Source organism: Lupinus angustifolius, chromosome LG01 (genome assembly GCF_001865875.1).
Source record: "Lupinus angustifolius cultivar Tanjil chromosome LG01, LupAngTanjil_v1.0, whole genome shotgun sequence".
Lineage (NCBI taxonomy): Eukaryota > Viridiplantae > Streptophyta > Magnoliopsida > Fabales > Fabaceae > Lupinus > Lupinus angustifolius.
In genome coordinates, this window is record NC_032009.1 from 12,871,468 (window position 1) to 12,883,868 (window position 12,401).

The window sequence follows — 12,401 nt, forward strand, 5'->3', positions numbered from 1 at the left end:
CTTAGCTAGTACCAAATAAAGACTTAAGCACGTTGATTTGTTGGTGATCTTCAAGCTCTTTTAGGCACAAGTTGTCCTCATCAAAACCATGACATTCAAGGAGAGCTTTTCAAAGTGTTCCTCTTGACATGCACACTTTCAAAATCTCCCAAGATCAGAAGGGGAGGCCTGGATGTAATTTGGAAGTGGACCCGCAAACAAACTAGGATAAAATCGGCGTCTCGAGTTTTCTATCCCATGTCTTTTAATTTCTGTCACTTTTAATTTCTGTCACTTTACGAGTTTTCTTATTGAGTTTAATGCTTGCACTGATTCTGTGATATTAATTAGGCGTAAATTCGTTAAGTCTTGTATCTAAATTGATTGAGATTTCGGCAAAATAATCTTATTTTCAAGAAAGAAAAAAACAACGTTAATCGATTAAACCTGTGAATAATCGATTAAACTTGTGCATAATCGATTAAACTTGGATATCATTAATCGATTAAGGTTCTGTATAATCGATTAAACTAGTAGTTTTCTGAATATCTCATTAAATCGAAAAAGCAGCTATAGTATCCCGCTACACCAATTCGCCCCCTCTATGTGACTATAAGCCCTTGTTATCCAACATAAACATGATTAGGAAATTTAAACTTTTCAAAACTGGGAGGTTGTTTCACGTATACCTCTTCTTGAATAAAGCCAATCAAGAAGGCACTTTACACATCCCTTTGAAAAGGTTTGAAGTGCATAATAGATACAAAGGCTAGAAGCATCCTAATAGCCTCTAATCTTGCTACGGGAGCATAGGTCCCATCATAATCGATACTTTCTACTTGATTATTACCTTTGGCTACCAATCTAGCCTTGTTTCCAATAATCAAACCGAACTCATCAAGTTTGTTTCTAAACACCCATTTTATGCCAATTATAGGATAGTCACATGGTCTAAGGACTAAATCCCACTCTTTATTTCTATCAAATTGGTTTTGATCTTGTTGCATAGTTTGTGACCAATGCTCATCCTCTATGGCCTCATCGATGGTCTTATGCTCAATTTGAGAAACAAAAGCAAAGAAATTACAAATATTTTGCAAAGAATTTCGGGTTACCACTCCCTTAGAAATGTCATATATATAACATTGTCAATAGGATGATCTTTCTTTGTCTTCCAAGATTGTGGAATTCTTGCATGATCTTGATTTGGATCTTGATCTTCTTGCATTACTTTCAGATTCTTGATCCTTGATTTAAGCATCCTCAAGAGTACCTATATCATCAATAATACTTTTGTCCTCTTTTGGAGAAGATTCATGAAAAACAATATGAATAGACACTTCTATATGCTTTACTATGATTAAATACTCTATATGCTTTACTATGATTAGAATACCCAAGAAATATTCCTAAATCAGCCTTTGAATCAAATTTGCTTAAATTTTATTTTCTATTGTTCAAAATGAAACATTTACATCCAAAAGCGTGAAAATGAGAAATATTAGGTTTTCGGTCTTTAAAAAATTCATAAGGGGTTTTATTAAGAATAGGCCTTAAGAACATTCTATTCATAACATAACAAGCGGTATAAACCGCATCCGCCCAAAAGTACTTGAGCACATTGCTTTCATTTGACATGGTTCTAGCTATCTCCTCAAGAACTCAATTTTTACTTTCCACAACTCCATTTTGTTCAGGAGTTCTAGGAGCGGAAAATTGGTGTTCAATTCCATGTTTAGAGTAAAACTTGTCAAACTTGTGGTTTTCAAACTATCCACCATGATCACTTCTAATGGTTACAATTTTATGATTCATTTGGTTTTAGATTAGCTTGGCATGCCGCTTAAAAGTTTTGAAAGTGTCACTTTTTAGTGCAAGAAATAGTGTCCATATGAATGTAGAATAATCATCCATAATATCAAGTGCATAGTAACTTGCACCAAAACTTATGATTTGAGATGGTCCAAACAAGTTCATATGAATTAACTCCATTGGTCTTGTTGTGGATACCATATTTTTAGAAGAAAGGGAACTTTTGAATTGTTTTCATTTACGGCAAGAGTCACAAGTTTGTTTTTTTTTTTAATTTGAGTTTAGGTAATCCAATTAATAATTCCTTAGTGGAAAATTCATTCAAGTGATTGAAATGGATATAGGCAGTCCGCCTATGCCAAATCCAAATATCATCCTCTTTTGAAATAAGACATTTTGAAAATAGTGAGGAGATATCATCGAAATCAACCATGTATATATTCTTAGTTCTATGACCAATAAACTTAATACTATCTTTATTGTCACTTGTAATAATGCAACACTTGGAGTTAAAAATTACCTTGTTACCTTTGTCGCATAATTGGCTAATGCTTAGTAGGTTAAGCTCTAAGCCTTCCACATAGAGCATATTCTCCATGATAGTTTGTGAAACATTACCAATCTTTTCTACTCCGAGTATCTTGCCTTGATTGTTATCACCAGAAGTAGTGACATGACCATTGATATCGAAATGTCCTTAGGCACACCTACAAAACAAAGATCATTTGCTTGTTTTAGGTGTCCATATGGTCTGGGGTCCCTGTATGTTATTTTTCTTGGGATCTTGTCCCTTTTCAATTCAAATACATTCACCTTTGGGTAAACCATGCTATCTAATATGGCAAGAGTTAGAAACATGACCATACATACCACAATAAAAACATGTAGGAGACGTATTACACGAATATTTTGAAAATTCAACATATTTCTTATATGATCGCTTTTTTGCATGTGTAAATCCCAAACAAGACCTATTACCAACATTTCTTCGTTGTGCAAGCAAGTTATCCAACTTATGACTACCCTTTGGAAAGTTTGCAACTTTTTCTTTCAAACATGCATTTTCATTCTCTAAAAGTGGACGTTTTTCGCAAGAGGGTGTCATAGATAATTTAGAAGCACAATCACATGTAGAGTTAGCATAAATGAGATCAAAAGTGTCATTTTGGAGCTAAAGTTCATCAATAAATTTCTGAGTTAGTCAATTCATATTCATGAGTTAAAGCATTGAATATACACATTTGACTTCATTGGTGTCTTCGTGATTACTTGTAAAGTATCTCACATGTCCTTGGCACTCTTGCATTGAGAAACCCTAAAGAACTCATCATATGAAAGTGCAGAAGTAATGATATTCTTAGCCTTCAAATTACGTTGCACTTTTCTCTTTTTGTCATCGGTCCAAAGAATCTTTGGTTTCTTTTTGTTTCTTTTTGGTTTCACCTTCCACTAAATGTAGTGGAATGTAAGGTCCATTTTGTACGGCTTCCCAAATGTCTGTACCAGTGGCCTCAATAAAGATCATCATTCTGACTTTCCAGTGGACATAGCCATCTCCACTAAATACGGGAGGGCGGTTAATAGAGGATCCTTCATCACCGAAAGGATTTGTAGAGCCCATTATGTTTATTATTTGGATGACACGAATTAGTGATTAAGCTAGTATGTTCGAACTAACTATGATGCTACTTGTTGGTTAACAAGGGCTCTATCTTCACCTAGAGGGGTGAATAGGTGATACATATTACAAATAAACTCAATTTGAAACACAAAAGATAATCATAAAAAAACTGATTTTAACCGATTAAAGTGGAAGTTAATCCATTAACATAGAGCAAATTTAATTAATTACAAGTAAACTTAATCGATTAACACAAAATATACTTAATCGATTATATGTAGACTTAGTCGATTAATCAGGTGGTTTTTCTAAAAAATATTTTGGTTCTTGATTCTTTCGATTCAGCAAGATAACAGAGATTAACCAAAATTTAATATGCTCTTAATATGCAATAAGAGTGCAATTAATAGAATAAGTTACTTAAGCAATGGTCACTTAAAGAAATATAAAATGGAGGAAAATAAAGAGAAATGGAAGACTTCAGAGTCATCTCCCTGCATTTAATAGCTCAAGTCTTCTATTTCCTTCTATCCATCTTCAAAGTTCCGCTCATAAACAAACCTTCAGATTATACCATGAGTGATTATACCATGAGTCGAGCAAAACAGGTAATATTGGCATAAGACATATGTTTGAACGTCTAGATTGAAATCCATGTGAATATATTCTCTCCCCATAAAAAAGAGCAATTCACTACACAGAGAAAATATTGGTAGTGAGGGCCTTTTTTTTGGTTTGACTAATGTGTTTCGGCTTTCTTGGTATATGCCTTGGTTGCAACTTGTGTAACCATGCTGAGTATACTCTTTCAAAATGTCCAACTATAAAGATTTTACATTTATATTCATTTGTTTATGGCTACTTGAGTGAAGTTAAGTTTGGAATAAGATTGTGTTAAGGATAGAGCACAATGCGGAAGCACAGGATTGAATCAATTGAGAACAAAAGAGAAGCACGTAAAGGATAAAGAAAATAACACACAAGACTTAACGTGGAAAAACCCCTCAGTGTGAGAGGAAAAAAAACCACGGGCGATCAAGAGCAAAATTCCACTATGTAAAAAAGAAGAGTACAAGAAATCCTCTTATAATGATGAGGACAAATGACAATATTTTTTCTCACAAATACTCTCTCAAATGGAACAAGAATTCTCACCAAGAATGCACTCACAATATATGTGTAAATGAAAGAGATGTTGTGTGTTGTGAAGATGATTTTGAAGCTCTCTATATGTGTCCTTTTATAGGCAAGCAAAGTCTTGGTATCTTGGATTCCAAGCATTGGATGCTTGGAAACAAAGCCATAAAAGTGACATAAAATGCCCTTAAAGAGAGCCATAAAATTGTCATAAAATTCTTTTAAGGCATAGTAATGAGAGGCATCTAACAATCTTCACCTTGGCTCGAATTTGATAAGTTGCTCATCGCCAAATAATGCCCCGAAGGGCACTCAAGTGCTGTAGAGACCAACCAAGTCCAAGCAAAGTTGGAACTTGGTATTCGGAAGTGGCTTGGTAAGTATATCTGCTGGATTCTCTGATGTGTGAATCTTTTCCACCATAATTTCACCAATAGCAACAATATCTCGGATAAAGTGACGTTTTATATCAATGTGTTTGGTCTTGTCATGATAACGATTATTCCTGGTCAAATGAATAGCACTTTGACTATCACAAAACACTGTAAGAACACCCTGTATTAGACCAAATTCATTTACCAAACCTCGGAGCCAAATAGCCTCCTTCACACCCTCCGTTACTGAAATATATTCTGCTTTAGTCGTAGACAATGCAGCAATGGACAGAAGAGTAGCTTTCCAGCTAATAGCACTATTACAGAGAGTAAAGATGTAACCAGAAAGAGACCTCCTTCTGTCAATATCACCACCATAATCCGAATCAACATAACCTACAACGTCATCAGTTGTAGCCTTGTTTCTGTCAAATACCAAGCCAATACCAGAAGTACCTTTTAGATACCGAAAAATCCATTTTACAGCACTCCAATGATCCTTTCCAGGATTATGCATATATCGACTTACCATGCTAACAGCATATGCTAAATCAGGTCTAGTGCACACCATAGCATACATAAGACTACCAACTGCACTAGCATAAGGAATATGTGACATACGCTCCATCTCTTCCTCTGTATGTGGGCAAAGATCTAAAGATAACTTGAAATGTGCAGCAAGTGGAGTAGAAACAGGTTTACAATTATTCATATTAAACCTTTCAAGCACTCTTTCAATATATTTCTCTTGGGATAAAAACAATTTACCAGCTTGACGATCCCTGTGAATCTCCATACCAAGAATTTTCTTGGCTGCACCTAATTCTTTCATCTCAAACTCATTATTGAGTTGAATTTTCAATTTCCGGATCAAAGACTTGTCACGTGAAGCAATTAGCATATCATCAACATACAGTAACAAGTATATGAATGATTCATTTGGAAATTTCTGGAAATAAATACAGTCATCAAATTGACTCCTGCAATAACCTTGCCCAATCATAAAAGAATCAAACCTCATGTACCATTGTCTGGGAGCTTGCTTAAGGCCATATAATGATTTCTTCAATCGACAGACAAGATGCTCCTTATCAGGAACAATAAATCCTTCAGGTTGTTCCATGTAAATTTCTTCGAATATCTCATTAAAGTCAATACCTTCCTTTTGATTAAAACCTTTCACAACTAGTCGTGCTTTGCATCTTGGATCTTCAACCCCGGGAATACCGTCTTTCTTCTTATAGATCCATTTACATCGTAATGGTCGTTTGCCTTCGGGAAGCTCTGTCAAAGCCCAAGTACCATTCTTATGAAGACTTTCAATCTCTTCATTCATAGCCACTAGCCACTGTGACGAATCAACACAAGAAACAGCTTCTGTATAGCTGGCAGGTTCAACATCATCATTTACCTCTTGTGCAACTGACAATGCATAAGCAATTAAATTATCACCATCAGTGTATCTAGCTGGCCTTTTAATTAGTCTTCTGGTTCTGTCTCGAGCAATACAATAATCATCTTCTTGCTGATGAATAGGAGAAGTTGTACTGTCATCACAATCAACATAATGATCATCAATGCTAGATTGATTTGTAGAGGAAGATGGAACATCAACATTAGGAACTGTAGGTTTCACTATCAACTCCACCTTCTCGCTAGTACCCTGTAGATTACCTGTACTAGTAGAAGAAGACACAATAGATTGTTTTCCAGAAGATAAAAATGCATCCTCATTAAAAGTCACATCTCTGCTAAGAATTAATTTCCGTGACTTTGCATCAGAATACCATAAGCGATATCCTTTAGACTCAGATGCATAACCAAGAAATATGCACTCAACAGCTCTTGGAGCTAATTTACCATCATTAACATGTGCATAAGCAGGACATCCAAAGATTCTTAAGTTAGAATAATCAACAGGATTACCTGACCAAATTTCTTCTGGGATTTTGAAATCAAGTGCTGAATGTGGAGAACGATTAACCAGGTAACAAGCAGTAGATGCTGCTTCAGCCCAAAATTCACGCCGATGCCATAACCCAGCATTTGAGAGCATACAACGAACTCTCTCAAGTAGAGTCCTGTTCATCCGTTCTGCAACACCATTTTGTTGAGGATTTCTTGGAATAGTTTTGTGTCTAGCAATACCATTTTTTGTGCAGAACTCATTAAAATCACCATTGCAGAACTCTAATCCATTGTCTGTTCTAAGCTTCTTCACTTTCTTCCCTGTCTGGGTTTCAACAAGAGTTTTCCACTTCTTGAAAGTGGAGAAAGTCTCATTTTTATGCTGCAGAAAATAAACCCAAACTTTGCGAGAAAAATCATCAATGATGGTCATCATATAGCGACATCCTCCATGAGAAGGAAATTTAGAAGGCCCCCAAAGGTCAGAATGAATATAATCAAGAATACCTTTGGTACGGTGAGTTGCAGTGGAGAAACTAACCTTTTTCTGTTTCCCAAAAACACAATGTTTACAAAAATCCAATTTACCAATGCCATGTTTACCAAGATGACCTTGTTTGCTTAGAAGGTGCATACCTTTTTCACTCATATGGCCCAGGCGCATGTGCCATAATTTGGTAATGTCATTATCATGCATTGAAGAAGATACAGCTGTTGAACCTGTCACAACAGAACCTTGCAAGACATATAAACTACCAATCCGGTTAGCTTTCAATAATACCATAGCACCTTTCAATACCTTTAGAACTCCACCTTCAGCTGAATACCTACACCCGAGAGACTCTAGGGTGCCAAGAGAAATTAAGTTCCGCTTCAAATCTGGAATATAGCGGACATTAGCCAAGGTTCTGACAACACCGTCATGAGCCTTGATCTGAATAGTACCTATTCCTGCAACTTTGCATTGGGTATCATTGCCCATCAAAACAACACCACTGTCAACATGTTCAAAAGTGGTGAATAAGTCCTTATAAGGACACATATGAAAAGTACATCCAGAATCAAGAATCCATTCTGTTTTACTCCTATTATTATAAGAGACAACAGATAAAAGAATATCACCGTCAGAATTGGCTTCAATATTAGCAGCTTCAGAGGATTGTTGAAATTTTCCCTTATCTTGTTTTTCTTGTTTTTTCTTTAAGATAAAACAATCAGGAATGTCATGCCCCGGTTTCTTGCAATAGCGACAAGTTTTGTTGGATTTGCGACCTCTGGATTTGGATCTGAACTTTTTATAATTGGTACTCCCTTTTTCTTGAGTTCTACCTCGAACACTTAAGCCCTCACCCTTGTCCACAGAATTAACTTCAAGATCAAATTTTTCTCTGGACAATAAATTAGATTTAACATCTGCAAAGGATAAGGTATCATTATTTCCATACAACATGATTTCTTTGAAGTGCTTATAGGTAGAAGGTAAAGAGACAACCAACAAAACAGCTTTGTCTTCATCTTCAATATTAATATCAATATTTTGCATATCCATAATAATAGAATTAAACTCATCAAGATGAGTTTGAATAGGAGTACCTTCAACCATACGAATGGTGTATAACCGTTCTTTGAGACGAAGCTTGTTTGCGAGGCTCTTGGTCATGTATAAAGTTTCTAACTTCAGCCACAAAGCCGCAGCGGTTTCTTCATTGGCAACCTCACGAAGAACCTCCTTCGACAAACAAAGTTGAATTGTTGAAAGCGCCTTTTCATCCAACTCGTCCCATTGATCATCGGTCATGGAAACTGGTTTCTTTGACTTCCCATCTAAAGCTTTCTTTAATCCGCTCTGGATAAGAACGGCCCTCATTTGGACTCGCCAAATAGAAAAGCTAATTTTGCCATCAAACTTCTCAATGTCAAATTTTGCAGACATTTTGAAATTCTCAATTTAGTAAGAGCTCTGATTCCACTTGTTAAGGTTAGAGCACAATGCGGAAGCACAGGATTGAATCAATTGAGAACAAAAGAGAAGCAAGTAAAGGATAAAGAAAATAACACACAAGATTTAACGTGGAAAAACCCCTCAGTGTGAGAGGAAAAAAACCACGGGCGATCAAGAGCAAAATTCCACTATGTAAAAAAGAAGAGTACAAGAAATCCTCTTATAATGATGAGGACAAATGACAATATTTTTTCTCACAAATACTCTCTCAAATGGAACAAGAATTCTCACCAAGAATGCACTCACAATATATGTGTAAATGAAAGAGATGTTGTGTGTTGTGAAGATGATTTTGAAGCTCTCTATATGTGTCCTTTTATAGGCAAGCAAAGTCTTGGTATCTTGGATATGAAGCATTGGATGCTTGGAACAAAGCCATAAAAGTGACATAAAATGCCATTAAAGAGAGCCACAAAATAGTCATAAAATTCTTTTAAGGCATAGAAATGAGAGACATCTAACAGATTGTTCTAGTAATTCTACTTTTCAAGGCCAAACATGCTCGAGGTTTCTTTCTATATTGAATTTCATTGTTTTGCTTACTATTGCTGCATAAAAGTGTAGGAAGTAGAGTTTAATATCTATACACTATCAATCTGTGTAAATATTTATACACAATGAGTCTGTGTAAATATTTATACACAATCAGTACAACATTTATTTATATTATTTTTCTTGAAGGATCAATGATGAATGAATGTGAACGGTAGACGATACAATGATAGTATATAAGACTCATACATTGTTCAGTGGGTACAATTTTTCCTCTAAAATAAAAGAAACAAGAAACAATAATAGTTTTGTCTATTGATCCATGACAATGACGGACAAGGATCATCTTTCCATAATTTTTCTGACCTCATGTCCCGAACCAATCAAAATTCACAAAATAATATTAAAATACTAATTTTTGTTTTATAATTTTTTTTAAATGAATGGAGTTTTCTCATTGGCTTGGGACACCAAGTGAGACATTAATGGGGACATGTGATCCCCGTCAGACAATGACTGACAGTAGGGTGACAAAATTATCCATAATCCAAAATCCATCCAAATCCATCCAAATCCATTCAAATTAAATCTATCCAAATTCATTAGTTAGAACTAATGGATTTAAATGGATATAATCCAATGGATAGTCTTGATAATGGATGGATTCAAATTCATCCATTATATCCAATGGATATCCATGTGTATATCCAAAAAAATTAAATTAAAAACAATTTTTTTCTAATTAATGCAGTATTAATATAAAAAATTTCTCTCACCTTTCTAAGAACAATCCCACACACATTATAAAAGTTGAAAATTGCAATTATGATTTTAAAAAGTGTTTATCAAAAAAGAATAAACGATTTCGGCTTTAGTGTTTTACCCTAACATCTTAATGCAAAGTATAAATATATCATTTTAGTTATTGACTAATATGATAATATAATAATGAAATGAAATATTTCAGGATGATGGATTGTTGGATACAACTTGAGGAAGTCCCAATTATTAAGGGTGTAAGCAGTTCCGGTTTAAACCGTGAAACTAATGAAACTGAACTCAACCGAACCATAAAATGCGGTTCGGTTCGGTTCGGTTCTGCGGTTCTATTCAGTTTTTTATTTGGAACCATTTAAGTTTGCTTCGGTTCACGATTTTGTAAAGTTTGGACCCGTTAGAACCGAACCGAACCACATATTAAAAAATAATTTTATTTTATATTTGGATGGTTAAGCTTTAAAGTTAGGAGATAAAATATGATTAAGAATTTAGGATTGTTAATACATATAGGCTATAAGTAAGAGACAAATATAAAAAATAAATTAGTAAACAAACATAAATATCTATTATCTCTATTATCCATTGAGAAGATAGACTGTTGGACTAAAGAATTGGTACCAAGTTTGCAATTCTTAAATTTTGTTTGACATTGTCGAAGATTTTATGGACTAAATTTTCAAGTTTGTAGTGCGTTGAGATGTTGAATTATTATTGTTTTACTAGAAAGAGAATTAAATACTTTTTTATTGATGCGTTTAGTATTCATTTAGTTGATTCTATACTTTGCAAATTTTGATCAACTATTTCCTAAAGGATTTTCTTTAAATAAGTTGAAAACTTGCAGAACCGAACTGAAGCATAAATGAATGGTTTGGTTCCTAAATAAAATTTGCGGTTAATCGAGTAGAACCAAACCATATCTTTGTTTTCGGTTCAGTCACTAAATTGCATCAAAAACCGAACCAAACTTTTACACTTCTCCAATTATGTTGCACCAGATATTCTTGCCAATAAGAGTACTTATAAAAAAATTTCACAATTCACATTTTTAAAAGTGCTTATAAAAAAAACACTTGTTCAAAGTGCTTGTTAAGAAAATTATTTTTTTAAAATTGATATTAAAAAATGCTTTATTAAATAATAATTTTTAAAAGAAAATTCTTCTTCAAATTGCTTTATTAAAAATGTTTTGTTCAAACTAAAAAAAGTGGGTTGAATATTCATTCATCCAATCCATTAAAATGGATACATGGATAAAATTGATGGATTTGAATCCATTGGATATGGATTGATTGGATAATTTAAAAATGTGATATAGTGGATTTATATAGATTGATGAATAGTTTTCTATCTATCCATTAGGATATTCAAATTTATCCAAACTCATACATTTGCCACCGAGTTACAAGAAAGAAACATAACTAGTATTTCTGTAAGAGATGGACATCCATAAATAGTATTCACAAGCAAAACTACACAGACATTCTGTTATATCTATATCTTTGATTTGAAATAGATAAATTACTGAAATGACATTCAGAATTGAAGGAATTGTAATAACCACTGACGCACAACTTCGCTACGATAACTCATGTTCATTACACTTGTCATCAAATATAAATTGCAGAAAATTCAATGGAAACATAAAGAAGTTCTTATCATGCAACTATTAAGAGATAATCAAAACCTTTCTGCCAATCTAGCAGTAACTGCTCTTAGTTTGGAGTATACCTTTCCGGCAGGAGATCCTAGGATTAGGCTACAAAGAGAATCCCTAGCAATCTTACTGTTGGCAGATGATCCCAAAATGTGAATTTTAGAGTCAGCGATCACGATCCTGGTCTTGGTTGCATTCTCAATTGCAAACTTTGTTTTACCACCTTTACCAGATAATCTTCCAATAGCACGGGACAACTGATCACCACGAAGTGTTTTAACGTCCTTGACCTCAAAGGACTCAACATAGAGTTCATCCAAACGTAGAATAGCAATTGCATCTATGACATCAAAACCCATCTGAAAGCATGAACAAAATCAGCAACTTTTTGCAGATTTCTGACAATTGCATCTATTCGTTCTTATAATGGATCATATCTTAGCTATACAAGCAAAAGTATCATTGACAATTTGGGTTATGCCCATGGGTCCCGCCCGTCAGTCTCCATGTTTTAGGCCGGCAAGACATAAAAAATGTACACATCCGTCCTAAAATGACAGCAAAATATGTCATTTTCACTCATGAGCATTTCAAATGGGCGGACAGGGCGGCCCACGAGCATCAATGAATACTACAATA

The 12,401-nt window shown here is 34.5% G+C and overlaps 1 protein-coding gene across 1 annotated transcript; it reads right to left on the minus strand.

Annotated features, from left to right (window-relative positions):
• On the minus strand, positions 11,550–12,137 carry LOC109342343 (RNA-binding protein pno1-like). The gene has a single exon (XM_019580344.1). The coding sequence runs from the start codon at positions 12,119–12,121 to the stop codon at positions 11,786–11,788; it is 336 nt and encodes a 111-aa protein (XP_019435889.1). The 5' UTR covers positions 12,122–12,137; the 3' UTR covers positions 11,550–11,785.

What these genes read in the sequence shown, in the direction of transcription:
- LOC109342343 (XM_019580344.1), bottom strand. Translation starts at nt 12,121, where the DNA reads ATGGGTTTTGATGTCATAGATGCAATTGCTATTCTACGTTTGGATGAA.